The sequence below is a fragment of the Hypanus sabinus genome, chromosome X1 (genome assembly GCF_030144855.1).
Source record: "Hypanus sabinus isolate sHypSab1 chromosome X1, sHypSab1.hap1, whole genome shotgun sequence".
Lineage (NCBI taxonomy): Eukaryota > Metazoa > Chordata > Chondrichthyes > Myliobatiformes > Dasyatidae > Hypanus > Hypanus sabinus.
The window spans coordinates 63,238,875-63,253,798 of record NC_082738.1 but is presented as its reverse complement, the minus strand read 5'-3'; the positions used below and the strand labels follow the sequence as shown (position 1 = coordinate 63,253,798).

Genomic DNA, 14,924 nt, shown 5'->3' with positions numbered 1-14,924 from the left:
CATTCTGATATGTCCATTCATGGCCTCCTCTATTGTCAAAATGAATCCAAACTCAGGTTGGAGGAACAACACCTTTTATACCGGCTGGGTAGCCTCCAACCTGATGGCATGAACATTGACTTCTCTAACTTCCGTTAATGCCCCTCCTCCCCTTCTTACCCCATCCCTGACATATTTAGTTGTTTGCCTGTTCTCCATCTCCCTCTGGTGCTCCCCCCGCCTTTCTTTCTCCTGAGGCCTCCTGTCCCATGATCCTTTCTCTTCTCCAGCTCTGTATCACTTTCACCAATCACCTTTCTAGCTCTTAGCTTCATCCCACCCCTCCGGTCTTCTCCTATCATTTCGCATTTCCCCCTCCCCCCTCTACTTTCAAATCTCTTACTATCTTTTCTTTCAGTTAGTCCTGACGAAGGGTCTCAGCCCAAAACGTCGACAGCGCTGCTCCCTATAGATGCTGCCTGGCCTGCTGTGTTCCACCAGCATTTTGTGTGTGTTGCTTGAATTTCCAGCATCTGCAGATTTCCTTGTGTTTGCTCATATCTTCTGTTAGCTTTTCTAATTTCCTACTTAGTATTCTTTTTACATTCTTTATACTCCTCGAGCACCTCATTTACTCCATGCTGCCTATATTTATTGTAGATCTCTCTCTTTTCCAAATCAAGTTTCCAATATCCCTTGAAAACCATGGCTCTCTCAAACTGAACATGAGTTGTAGAGTCCTGTGAGTCCACAGTTTATGTTCAATGATCATTTCAGCATTGTAGTGAGTGAAGAGGTCCATGCTGGTTTAGGAGCCTAATGGTTGAGGAGTAATAACTCTTTTTGAACCTAAGGTTCCTGTACCTCCTTCATGAATGGTAGAGCAAGAGAGAATAGATTCTTCCCCTCTGCCATCCAATTCCTAACTGAATATTGAACCCTTGAACATTACCTCACTTTTTTAATATATAGAATTTGTTTTTTAACACTATTTTAATCTATTCAATGTACGTATACATACTGTAATTGATTTGCTTTTTATTTATTATTCTTATTTTTTCTTCTATATTATGTATTGCATTGAACTGCTGCTGCTAAGTTAACAAATTTCACGCCACATGCCGGTAATAATAAACATGATTCTGATTGATTTTACAAGAACATAATTAGAGCAAAGAAAGTTTAAATTACAAATTGAACTTTACAATGCTGTCAGCATGGAAAAGCAGAGTATCCCACATTAAGCTCTTTGCCTTCTGACCCCTTACTATCTGCAGGGTGATAATTGCACTTAATGAGGTGACATTTTTCACCATGAATTTACAGCAATTGCACAGTTTGAGCTGACTGAGGGTTGTGATTGTTGCCAGCAAAGAATGGAGCTGATAATATTCATTTGTCTCTGCAAACAAGTAGGGGGCAGGGGTTGCGACGATGGAGTGGGGGTTGCTCAGTGTTTATAAACCATGAATAATGGAAAATCTCAGCCACTCTCTCTGTCTGCAAATAAGATAGAAGGCTTAGGGTAGAGAGTTTCTTTGTTTATTCAGTGTCAGTTGGGTGGTACATCTCATTAATTTTAAACTGTTAACAACTAATTGTCCCTCCTTCCCATTACCCAAACAAACAATTTAATCGGCCAAGGATTACATTGGAAACCTTAAAAAGCCAGGCCAAAGGAACTTGGAAATTTCATCCACAACACAACGTGTGATCCACCATTTGCAGCCTTTATTCCTTCATCAGCCGATTGTGCTGTTTTTCAGCGCCGTGCAAGATGGTGAAACTGATCCTATCTTCCCTGTATTTCTTAGGGTTTGTACCTGCTGTAAGCAGCTACATCTGGGCCTGGATGCTGTCGCTCCCTTACAAAGGGTCTCAAGAGATCTCAGCCAAGAGGAACGCAGAACCCCAGCCAAGTGACCTGGAGAGTGCTGTAAGTACATGGGAGAGGGTGCAGATAGTTTGAAAAGTAGATTTATTTTTTTATTTAGTTTTATTTAGAGATACAGAGTGGGACAGGCCCTTCTGGCCCAACGAGCCAACACCAGCCTAATCACAGGACAATTTACAATGACCAATTAACCTACTAACCAGTACATACGTAAGTTTCTCTGTGGTTTTCTCCCATCATGTGGTTATGGAGAGAACATATGAACTCCATACAGATGGTGTCGGAATTGATCTCTGAACTCCAGAATGCCCTGAGCTGTAACAGCATTGTGCTATAATGGCAAAGAGAATCACACCACAGAACCAAGCCCTTCGGCCCATCTAACCCTTGCCAAACTATGATGCATAGCCCCATCAACCTGCACCTGGACTCTCCCAACTGGACTTATCCAAACTTCTTTTAAATGTTGAAATCGAACCCACATTCACCACTCCTACAGGCAGCCCATTCCACCCTCTCATCACCCTCTGAGTGAAGAAGCTTCCCCCTTATGTTCCCCATAAACATTTTACCTTTCACTCTCTCATGAATAGCATTCATTGCTTCTAGACATTCCAAAGTCTTTACAACCATTTTGTTTAAGCATACTCACTATTGTAAAGTAAGAATCATTGGATGGGAACTATTTAGCTTGGACTTTTGCAGTTCCGATCTCTTTTCTCTCCTCTCTTTGGGAAGCCTGAAAGAACATACCACTTCTACCCTGCTGTTATGGCACTACTGAATGGTCCCCTTGTAAGATAAGATAGACTCTTGACCTCACAGTCTACCTTGCCATGGCCTTGTAGCTTACTGTCTGCCTGCCCTGGATTTCCTCTACAACTTAACACTGCATTCTGTTATTGCTTTTCCCTTATACTACCTTATACTACTGGTGGCTCAGTAGCATAGCGGATAGCAAAATGCTTTACAGAGCCAGCTGTAAGATCAAGTTTCAATTCCCTCTGCCATCTGTCTCCCCATGTCTGTGTGGGTTTCCCCTGAGTACTCCAGTTTCTTTCCACAATCCACAATGTACAGGTTAGGGTTGGTAAATTATGGGCATGTTATATCGGTACCAGATGCTTGGCAACACGTGTGGGCTGCCCCCAGCACTTCCTTGATGCAGACATATTGCACTGTATGTTTCAATGTATATGTAACAAATAAAGCTTTTTTTTATCTTTATGTATTGATGTGATGACATATTCTGTATGGATGGCAAACAGAACAAGGATTTACATTGTCGCTCAGTGCATGTGACAGTAATAAACTAGTTTACCAGTTTTATTAATAACTCCAAGCTGATTTTGTCCTCTCAACACCATTTCATAGCCTTTAGTGTTTATTCCTTAAAGGGTTTGGATAATTAACTCAATAAATTTGTTTATGATCAAAGCAACTTTAAGAAACCATAAAGGAAGTGCAAGATTAATCATTTCACCAAGTTCATTGCATCAAATTATATTCTATTAGTTGCTTAAAACACAGGAAGTTAAATTGTTAACCATGCTTTTTATCTGAGGCATGGAATGAATGCCTATAAATAATTCCTTGAATATTTAACCAAGAGTTAACATAAAACTCAGTTGATTTGTTAGAAGTGAAAAAATATAAGCCAATATTTTTAATATAAGTTTTTTTCCTCCAGAGAATAACTTGCATGCTTTGTTGCCAGGATTCAGGAATAAAATACTGATGAGGGTAGACTGAGCCAGAGTTAGGTGTGGATAACAGTAAGTGGATCGACTGCCTAAATTCTCATTCAGCGAAATGATTTCATATTAAAGTAAGGTGATTTTTGTCACCTCCGCTCCAATACCCTTAACGCTGCCCAATTTTTCTTTCGTTCATCCAAGGGGAAATATTTCATTGTAAAGCTGTAAGTCAAGAGTTGCATTAGGCCACTTTGTTTGCTCAGTCTGTTCTGGCATTCATTCATGGCTGATATATTTTCCCTCTCAACCCCATTCTGCCTCTTCCCCACAACTTTTGATCCTCTTACTAATCGAGAACCTTGTACGTTTCAGGTTCCTGTAACAGTGCCAGGTTCTTGAGTTTGTACGTTTTCTCCATTACCTTGTGTGTTTCCTCCGGGTGATCCAGTTTCCTCCCACATTCCGAAAAAGTACTGGTTAATAAGTTGTGGGCACATTATATTGTGCCTGCAGTCTGGCGACACTTGCAGGTTGTCCCAGCACATATTCGGACCATGTCTGTTTTGATGTACATGCGACAGATTAACTAATCTTTATTAAAAATGGGATCTGTGTAGATGACTGCTCGATGGGCTCAGTGAGACAAGACCTGTTTCCAGGCTGCATGCCTTTATGACTGTATGTTGTTGCTCAAGCCAGCCAGTGCACTTACAAGCCACTAGGGGAAGTTTACAAAACAGTTGAGAACTTCTAAAGATGTTAATATTTACAATTAATTACAACCATTCATCTATGTTTGCAGAACTGACAAAATCTATGCTCAGCTGATTGGAAATAAGCCTTTAAATGATATTTATATTTGGTTATTTTGTTTTCTGTAGACAATCTGTGAAAATGACCAAGGCTGTGGCGTGGGATTTTTTTGTGACAAGCATTTTGGCTTGTGTGTCCCTTTAAGAAACCAAGGTCACTACTGTCGGCAGGATAGTCAGTGCTCCAAGGGTCTAAGCTGCATGTTTGGCCAGTGCCACCTCACAGTCCCTGAGAGACACGAAGGTAAGGATAAAGTAACAATCAAACTATTTATACACAGAGGTGAACAAGGAGAATAACGTGTAATGTGATAGACTTTGGAAAGTCGAACTTTAAGGCAGAGTACAGGGTTAATGGCAGGATTCTTAGCAGTGTGGAGGAACAGAGAGATCTTAGTGCCCATTTTCATAGATCCCTCATACTAGCACAAGTTGCTAGGGTGATTAAGAAGGTGCATGATGCTTTGGCCTTTATTAGTCAGAGGATTGAGTTTAAAAGCTGCAAGGTAATGTTTCAGCTTTATAGAACTCTGGCTAGACCACACTTGGATTATTGTGTTCAGCTCTGATTCTCTCATTACAGGAAGGGTATGGAGGGGGTGCAGAGGAGATTCACCAGGATGCTGCTTGAATTAAAGAGCAAGTCTAATGAGGATAGGTTGAGTGAGCTAGGGCTTCTCCCTTTAGAATGAAGGAGGGTGAGAAATGACTTGATAGAGGTGATAAGGGGCATAGACAGAGTGGACAGACTGAGACTTTTTCCCAAGGTGGAATAGCTAATATAAGGGGACGCAATTTTGAGGTGATTGTAGGAAATTACATAGAGGATGCCAGGGTTAGGGTTTCTTTTTTTACACAGGGAGTGGTAGATGCATTGAATGTGGTGTTAGGGGTAGTGGTAGACACAAATACATTAGAGACATTTAAGAGACAGACACATAGACAGCCATGCGGAAGGGAAGGGTTAGATTAATCTTGGAGTAAGCTAAAAGGTCAGCACAACATAGTGGGCTGAAGGACCTGTACTGTTCTGAATTGTTCTATGTTCTAACTCAGTGGCTCAGGCAGCATCCCCGGTCTCTATCCAAACTGTCAAATGTCCACTTCCCTCTGCAGATGCTGGCTGACCCAGAACTCCTCCAGCCTCTTTGTATGCTGTTTTCTTGCAGGAGTTTTGTGAGACAGTAGTTAGGAATCCTGACCCTTGACCTTCTAAATGGGCATTGATGCATCTGCCAGTCAACCTCTGATTCTACTTTACCAACCCTTTCAGGTTGAGTATGTTAAACCATTAATGCTTCCATTAACTGTAGGGGCCCGTTGTAAACAGGACCAGGACTGCAGTGCCTCCATGTGCTGCGCAAGACACCACGGGGAGATGATTTGCAAGAAGAGGCTGACTTTGGGAATGGATTGCTATGTACCTGATGGAGGGCTGGCCTACAGCATTAACCAACTCTGTCCCTGCGACAAAGGGCTCATTTGCAGAAACAACAGGACTACTAGAGAGTAAGTACATCCTGTGTAAGGTTGAAGCACTGGTTCAGAACCAGAGCAGGCAATGAGTCTCCTCGTCAGAGCCTGGAGGTGCTTTGGGCCAAGGTAATGAGAATGCTGGTGTTTGACAGGCGACTGGCTTGGTTTTCCAATAGGCTGAGGAGTCTCACATCTAAATTAATCATAAAATCAGCTGTAGTCAGGTCTCTGACACTGTGAATGGCTGTGAAAGCATGCAGAGAGACAGACCGATAGTGGGGGGGGGGGGGGGGGGTTGGGGAACAGAGAGCAGAAGCTGACTATAAGACATAGGAGCAGAATTTGGCCTTTCATCTTATCAGGTCTGCTACTGTTCCATCATGGGTGATTTATTATCCCTCTCAACCCCATTCTCCTGCTTTCTCCCTCTAACCTTTGATGCCCTGACTAATCAAGAACCTATCAACCTCTGCTTTAAACACACCCAATGTCCTAGGCTCCACAGCCATTCGTGGCAATGAATTCCACAGATTCACCACTCTTTGGCTAAAGAAAACATCCTCTCCATGTCCACTCTGTCTAGCCCTTTCAATATTCAATAGGTTTCAATGAGATCCCCCCTCATTCTTCTAAACTCCAGTAAGTACTGGACCAGAGTTCTCAAAAGGACTTCATATATTAGCCCTTATTTTCCCAGGATAATTTCCATGAACCTCTTCTGGGCCTTCTCCAATGCCAGCACATCCTTTCTTAAATAAGGGGCCATAGAAGAAATGCTAAAATGGTAACAGGGTCAAGGATGTCTCTGTATGGCTGCAAAAAACATTCAAGGGGGAGGTCACAGGAGAATACACAGTAATTACATTGGGCCTTTCTATCCCACCCAGTGATTTATGGAGGATTAGGACTGGTGCAATAGGAAATGAAGAATGTATCCCCATTGCCTTAGTAATTAAACAAATATTTCACTTTGACATAAAGGGAACATTAAAAAATAAAAGTGAAGCAGTGGTAGATTATTCAAACCCTTGTGTTTACTCTGTCATTCAATCAGACCATTGTTAATTTTTATACCTTATCACCAGTTTCCTAGAGGAGCTTGTATCATCCCCACCACTCCACATCCTTATTCCCTTAATACCTAAAAACATCTATTTATGTGTCTTGAACATCCTCAGCTGTGAGTCTCCATTGCTCTTTGGAGTAGAAACTTCCAAAGATTCACCATCATCTGGATAAAGAAATCTCTTCTCACCCTCAAAGTGAAGTTATCAAAGTATGTAAATTTCACCATATGTTACCCTCAGATTCATTTTCTTGTAGGCATTCACAGTAGAACAAAGAACTACGATAGAATCAATGAAAAACTGCCCACAGTCTGACAAACCCTGACCTGATTGGCCAAACCCTCAGAAATGTGATGATTACTTTGATAAAGAACCCTTTACAATCATGTAGTACTTTATCAGAGGCGATCTGAAAGTCTAAATATACCACATATATCATCTACTTGCATCCAATACTACTGGTTACAACCTCAAAAACTACTTGCCCAACATGATTTCTCTTTAACATATCAAATAAAATCAAACAACAACACACACAAAATGCTGCTGGAACACAGCAGGCCAGGCAGCATCTATAGGGAGAAGCACTGTCGATGTTTGATACAGCCAAACAAGACAACATTCCTCTGGGGCCAAGGTGCAAAAACATGCATTCACATTCAAAATAATGAGAAAAAGAACATAGTCATGGAAGAAAACATAGTTTTAGTCCAAGACCCTGAGTGACAAGTCCTGCAAATTGATGGTTCCCAGCAGTCCAGCTTTTAATTCCACTGATCTAACTCTGGAGGGCAGCACCAATGGGAGAGGCTACCCCCAACCATAAGACAAAGGAGCAGAAGTCGGCCATTCGGCCCATTGAGTCTGCTCTGCCATTTCGTCATGAGCTGATCCAATCTCCCCTTTAGTCCCATTCCCCTGCCTTCTCACCATAACCTTTGATGCCCTGACTACTCAGATACCTATCAATCACTGCCTTAAATACACCCAATGGCTTGGCCTCCACTGCTACCCGTGGCAACAAATTCCATAGATTCACCACCCTCTGGCTAAAAAAATTTTTTTGCATCTCTGTTCTGAATGGGCGCCCTGCAATCCTCAGGTCATGTCCTCTCGTACTAGACTCCCCCACCATGGGAAACATCTTTGCCACATCCACTCTGTCCATGCCTTTCAACATTCAAAATGTTTCTATGAGGTCCCCCCTCATTCTTCTAAACTCCAAGGAGTACAGTCCAAGAGCGGTCAAACGTTCCTCATATGTTAACCCTCTCATTCCCGGAATCATTCTAGTGAATTTTCTCTGAACCCTCTCCAATGTCAGCACATCCTTTCTTAAATAAGGAGCCCAAAACTGCATACAGTATTCCAAGTGAGGTTACCAGTGCCTTATAGAGCCTCAACATCTCATCCCTGCTCCTATACTCTATTCTTCTAGAAATGAATGCCAACATTGCATTCGCCTTCTCCACCACCGACTCAACCTGGAGGTTAACCTTAAGGGTATCTTGCATGAGGACTCCCAAGTCCCGTTGCACCTCAGAACTTTGAATTCTCTCCCCATTTAAATAATAGTCTGCCCGTTTATTTCTTCTACCAAAGTGCATGACCGTACACTTTCCGACATTGTAATTCATTTGCCACTTCTTTGCCCATTCCCCCAATCTATCCAAGTCTCTCTGCAGACTCTCTGTTTCCTAAGCACTACCGGCCCCTCCACCTATCTTTGTATCATCAGCAAACTTAGCCACAAAGCCATCTATTCCATAATCCAAATCGTTGATATACAACGTAAAAAGAAGTGGCCCCAACATGGACCCCTGTGGAAAACCACTGGTAACCGGCAGCCAACCAGAATGGGATCCCTTCATTCCCACTCTCTGTTTCCTGCCAACCACCAACGCTCTATCCACGTATGTAACTTTCCTGTAATTCCATGTGCTCTTATCTTGTTTAGCAGCCTCATGTGCGGCACCTTGTCAAAGGCCTTCTGAAAATCCAAATACACAGCATCCACTGCATCTCCCTTGTCTAGCCTACTTGTAATTTCCTCAAAAAATTGCACTAGGTTTGTCAGGCAGGATTTTCCTTTAAGGAAACCATGCTGAGTTCTGTCTATCTTGTCATATGCCTCCAGGTACTCCGTAACGTCATCCTTGACAATCGACTCCAACAACTTCCCAACCACCGATGTCAAGCTAACAGGTCTAGAATTTCCTTTTTGCTTCCTTGCCCCCTTCTTAAATAGCAGACTGACGTTTGCAATCTTCCAGTCCTCCAGAACCAGGCCAGAATCTATCGACTTTTGAAAGATCATTGCTAATACCTCCGCAATCTCCACTGCTACTTCCTTCAGAACATGAGGGTGCATTCCATCTGGTCCAGGAGATTTATCTACCCTTAGACTATTCAGCTTCCTGAGTACTTTCTCTGTTGTAATTGTGACTGCGCATATTTCTCTTCCCTGACACCCTTGAATGTCCGGTATATTGCTGATGTCTTCCTCAGTGAAGACTGATGCACAATACTCATTCAGTTCCTACGCCATCTCCTTATCTCCCATTACAATTTCTCCAGCATCATTTTCTATTGGTCCTATATCTACTCTCACCTGTCTTTTACTCTTTTATATACTTGAAAAAGCTTTTAGTATCCTCTTTGATATTATTTGCTAGCTTCCTTTCATAGTTCATCTTTGCCCTCTTAATGACCTTCTTAGTTTCCTTTTGTAAGCTTTTAAAAACTTCCCAATCCTCTGTCTTCCCACTAACTTTTGCTTCCTTGTATGCCCTCTGCTTTGCTTTTACTTTGGCTTTGACTTCTCTTGCTAGCCATGGTTGCATCCTTTTTCCATTCGAAAATTTCTTCTTCTTTGGAATATATCTGTCTTGCACCTTCCTCACTTCTCGCATAAACAACTGAGCACATACATCACACAACGCCTCCAGCATTTCTTTCTCACCTGGACTGCAGCAGCAGGCAAGTCCAAGGCTTCAGGCCTAATCCTCGCGACAACAAAGACAACATTGCTACCTTGCCTCCTGAACAAGGGAAATAGGCCTGCTGCAATCAATGTCCAACAGGATCTTGCACTCGTAAAAGAAACATGCAAGACAGTCAATCATAGTATCTCTGTGCGTCACCTTCATGCAGCAATTTTGGTGCCTTCAGGTAGCAGGCAGCAGCAGCACGGCCTGCACCCAGGTCAGCTCCTCTGAACCCAATCTGACTCCTCCCGTGGCCTGACTCTTCTCCCATGGCCCAACGGCTGGCTGCTCTGATCAATGAGCGGCTCACGAGTATGTATCTTCTGTACCACTGACTCAATCTGCTGTACTCATAGCTATTGGAATCCAGTGTAGTCTTACAATAAAAAACACACTTAAGCAAAGGAAAAAGAACACCTTTGGTTGGCCCCCGAGAGGCTACTGCCTCTACACGTGCCACATTCTTACCGGAAGTAAGATATTAATATTTACTCTGCTAAATACCCCATCATCATTCTGATAAAAATAAATTCCACTTTGTTAAGTAGTAGGGTTATATATAGTTACTTCAGTCTGTAGGAACTGTTCAGGGATGTACTAGATCATAAGAACCAGTACATCCACTGCTCCTTCTTCTAAAATTTCACCAATGTTACTAAGGGGCCAGGAAAATAATTGAGTTAAATCAGCTGCAATATTATTGAATGACAGATGAATTAAGAGTCAAAGTGACCTGATGGAATATAGTGTGGGGAAGTGAATGGCCATGCACTTTGGCAGAAGGAATAAAGCCAAAGACACTTTTTAAAAAAATGGACAGAGAATTCAGACATTGGAGGTGCAAATGGACTTGGGAGTCCTTGTGCACAAATTCCTAAAGGTTAATTGCAGATTGAGCAGTGATACAGAAGGCAAATTCATTTCCAGAGGACCGTGTATATGAAAGCAAGGATGTAATGCTGAGGCTTTACAAGACATTAGTCAGACCACATTTGGAGTATTGAGAGCAATTTTGGGATTCTTATCTAAGAAAGGATGTGCTGGCATTGGAGGGGGTGCAGAGGAGGTTCATGAGAATGATCCCAGGAATAACAGGGTTAACATGTGACAAAATTTGTTGGGCTCTGGGCCTGTGCTTGCGGAAGTTTATAAGAATGAGGGGGAAATCACACTAAAAGGCCTAGAGTGGATGTGGAGGGAATGTTTAAATAGTGGGAGAAGTCTAGGATCAGGGCCTCAGAATACAAGAATAGCCCTTTCGAACAAAGACTAGGAGGAATTGCTTTAGCCAGAGGGTGATGACTCTCTGCAATTCATTGCCACAGGGGTCTGCAGAGGCCAAGTTACTGGGTACATTTATGGTGGAGGTCGACAGGTTATTGATTAGTAAGGGCATCAAAGGTTATAGGGAGAAGACAGGAAAATGGGGTTGAGTGGGAAACATTGATGTGTAATGATGTAATTTTGGTCCTATATTTTATGGCCTTCTCCAGGTTCTCCATATCTCTATTCATGGATTAATTTCTCTACCATTTCCTATTTCCTTTCACAAGTTCTCCTGTACTGCAATTCAGTAACTTCAGCTACTTTTTTTTTACATATATATACAAACTTTGCATCTTTGCTTCGAAGTATTCACATCCTCTACTTCCCCTTATTATCAAGAGCATAAAAATACTATTTTGGAGCTAATACTCTTTTAATTGGTACATTGAGAATTATATGTTGTCTCCTCAGTTCCACCCTTCTAAATGAGTGCATGGCAAAGCTTAAACCAGACTCCAAATTTTTAGAAAGTAAATCACATTAGTTGCATTTTCCTACCCTCATCTCGACAAGGGTAAATCGGAAAATAATGGAATTCTCTTTCTACTCATTAAATGTAGCTTGGCATCTTTAGACATCATCCTGCTCAGTATGGTTTTAGAACATAGAACACTACAGCACTGTACAGGCTCTTCAACCCACGATATTGTGTCAACTTTTTAATCAACTAACCCTAAGGGTTAGATCAATCTAACCCTTCCAACTTACATAGCCCTCTATTTTTCTTTCATCCATGTTTGTTTCAAAGAGTTTCTTAATGCCTCTAATGTTTGGATGACGATTTAGACACCAGGCCAGATTGCAAAGGTCAGGATGTCAGGGCCTGAGGCAGGGGATGGGCCAGTTCAGCTCACTACTCTGCTCTGAACATGGACTTCAGTTCAGAACGCTATTTGATTGCAATTATTGTTTGCATGATTTGTTTTCTTTTCTCTTCACGTTTAGGTCTTTTTTTAAAAATGGGTTCTTTTGAGTTTCTGTTTCGTGACTGCCTGTTAGATGACGACTCTGGCAGTGTATTGCACGCACTCACCAGTGTGTAAAACACCTGATATCACCCCCCCCCCCCATCCTTTCCTCCACTCAGTTTAAAATGATCTCTCTTATCAGCCTTGGAGAAAGTGCCCCCACAACCACCCCCACCGACTTACTGCTTTCCACAGGGATCGCTCCCTACATGACTCACTTGTCCATTCACCCTCCCCACTGATCTCCCTCCTGGCAATTATCCCTGCAAGCGGAGCAAGTGCTACACCTGCCCCTACACCTCCTCCCTCTCTACCATTCAGGGTCCTAAACAGTCCTTCCAGGTGAGGCGACACTTCACCTGTGAGACTGTTGGGGTCATATACTGTGTTCGGTGCTCCCAGTGTGGCCTCCTGTATATTATACCTGTTTCTATGCTGTATCACTTCGTGACTATAACATCACAGTCCTAAATATTCACATTCCAGAACTAACTAAGCATCTATCTAGCCATGCTCTGGAATATTGACATCTGCCAGAGAAAGTGGAAAAGTATGCTCAGCTACATTCTGTTCTTGACTAATCCAAACTAGGCACTCACTCTCCCATTGGTACACTCAGCATAATCAACAAAGTGTTGCAAAGGTCATCAAGTAATGTTCAGTAACTGATTACACAAGCGTATGTATACTATGCCCAGACAGATGAAATCCAAGCACCTGCACTAGATAGCCAGAAGAAGTGGGATCCCCCAGTGGCCACCCATTTTAATTCCACTTCCCATTCCAATATAGAAACATAGAAAACCTACAGCATAATACAGGCCCTTTGGCCTACAAAGTTGTACCGAACATATCCCTACCTTAGAAATTACTAGGCTTACCCATAGCCCTCTATTTTTCTAAGCTCCATGTACCTATCAATGACAGGTACATGATATCATCTCTGTCAATGTCCATCCATTACCTCCTCCACTGTTGGGATAAGGCCACATTTAGGTTGGAGGAACAATACCTTATATTCCATCTGGGTAGCCTCCAACCTGATGGCATGAACATCGATTTCTCGAGCTTCCAGTAATGGCCCCTAGCCCCCCTTCTCCATTTCCCATCCCCTTTTCTCTCTCTCACCCCATCTCCTTGCCCGCTCATCGCCTCCCTCTGGTGCTCCTTCCCCCTTTTCTCTTTCTTCCATGTCCTTCTGTCTCTTTCGCCAATCAACTTTCCAGGTCTTTACTTCATCCCTTCCCCTACAGATTTCACCTCTCACCTGGTGGCTCTCTCTCTCCTCCCCCCACCTTTCAAATCTACTCCTCAGCTTTTTTTCTCCAGTCCTGCCAAAGGGTCTCAGCCTGAAACTTCGACAGTATTTTCCATAGATGCTGCCTGATCTGCTGAGTTCCCCCAGTATTTTGTGTGTATTGCTTTGGATTTTCAGTATCTGCAGATTTTCTTCTTGTTCACACTCGATGTATGCCTTATTATCAAAGACCATAAGACATAGGTGCAGAATTACACTATTTGGCCAATTGAGTCTACTCCACCATTCGATCATGGCTGATTTATTTACCCTCTTAACCCAATTGTCCCTATAACCTTTGAAACCCTTGTTAGTCAAGAACCCATCTATCTCTGCTTTAAATACACCCAATGACTTGGCTTCTACAGCCACCTGTATCAATTAGCTCCACAGATTCTCCACTTTCTGACTAAAGAAATTCCTCTTCTGTTCTTGTACTTTCCCTTACTTTAATGACTTATAATCATTTCATTGTGAGTATAATAACATTTGAGAAACACTGTCGACCTTAGAATTGTCAAAACATGAACTTGAAATGATTTTTTATTATTTATATAGGAGGGAGTTTGACTACTGGGGCCATACCAACAGCTGGCAATGTCTGAGCCCTGACCTGCCCTAACCAGAACACTGACTGCACATGGTTGTATATTTTTTTATGTTGTAAATACTTGATGTTATTTAATCCTATTAAATAGACACTTCAAATGATTCACTGTAAATAATGGCTGGTCACACCCTAAGCTCTGTTAGTGAATGCAATAAAATTCTGTATAGTATTGATTCCCACTGTTTTTGCGTAAGCAGATCTCTAGCTACACCATTTTCCCCAGAGTAGAAGTGCTGCAGCCTTTTGGCCTACCTAGGCATACTATGTTGGTGCTGGAAACACTTGTGGGTTGCCCAGTGAAATCCTTGCTGATTTGCTTTGACATAAAGAACATTTCACAGTATGTTTCATTGTAAGTACGACAAATAAAGCTAATTTCTAGTCTGTGCCAACCATTATTCTGTCTAATCTCATGGACCTGCAACTGTACCATAGCCCTCCAATCCATGTACTTATCTAAACTTCTCCCTAAGCCTTCCAGCACAGTGGCACAGCAAGTAGAGCAGCCTCAAACCCAGTGACCAAGGTTCAATACTTATCTCTGATACTGTGTGGAGTCTGCACACTGTTTCCTGAGATTACATAGGCTTCACTCCATGTCCCTAAGAAATGTTTGGCATGCAAATTAGCTGTTGTATAATTGCCTCTAGTACATGGACAAGTGGTCATGGTCAAATCTAGGGGCAAGTCAACAAAAATGTGGGAAAATAAAATGACATCATCATATAAATGGGTTTTTGGTGAATGTGGCCATGGTTGGCCAAATATACCTGTTTGACCAAGCTCTTCTCCTTTATATTTTGGTCACCAG

At 42.3% G+C, this 14,924-nt stretch overlaps 1 protein-coding gene across 1 annotated transcript; it reads left to right on the top strand.

The window, feature by feature from the left end:
- The first annotated feature begins 4,500 nt into the window (after positions 1 to 4,500).
- On the top strand, positions 4,501 to 14,233 carry LOC132384511 (dickkopf-related protein 1-like). Its single transcript, XM_059955664.1, has 3 exons — positions 4,501 to 4,626; positions 5,696 to 5,891; positions 14,062 to 14,233. The coding sequence occupies exons 1-3, from the start codon at positions 4,584 to 4,586 to the stop codon at positions 14,123 to 14,125; spliced, it is 303 nt and encodes a 100-aa protein (XP_059811647.1). The 5' UTR covers positions 4,501 to 4,583; the 3' UTR covers positions 14,126 to 14,233.
- Positions 14,234 to 14,924: the final 691 nt, after the last annotated feature.

Excerpts from the sequence above, each read along its gene's own strand:
- LOC132384511 (XM_059955664.1), top strand. The coding sequence starts at position 4,584 with ATGTTTGGCCAGTGCCACCTCACAGTCCCTGAGAGACACGAAG. Across the intron at positions 4,627-5,695 it reads AGTCCCTGAGAGACACGAAG|GGGCCCGTTGTAAACAGGAC; the intron begins GTAAGGATAAAG and ends CATTAACTGTAG. Across the intron at positions 5,892-14,061 it reads AACAACAGGACTACTAGAGA|GAGGGAGTTTGACTACTGGG; the intron begins GTAAGTACATCC and ends TTATTTATATAG.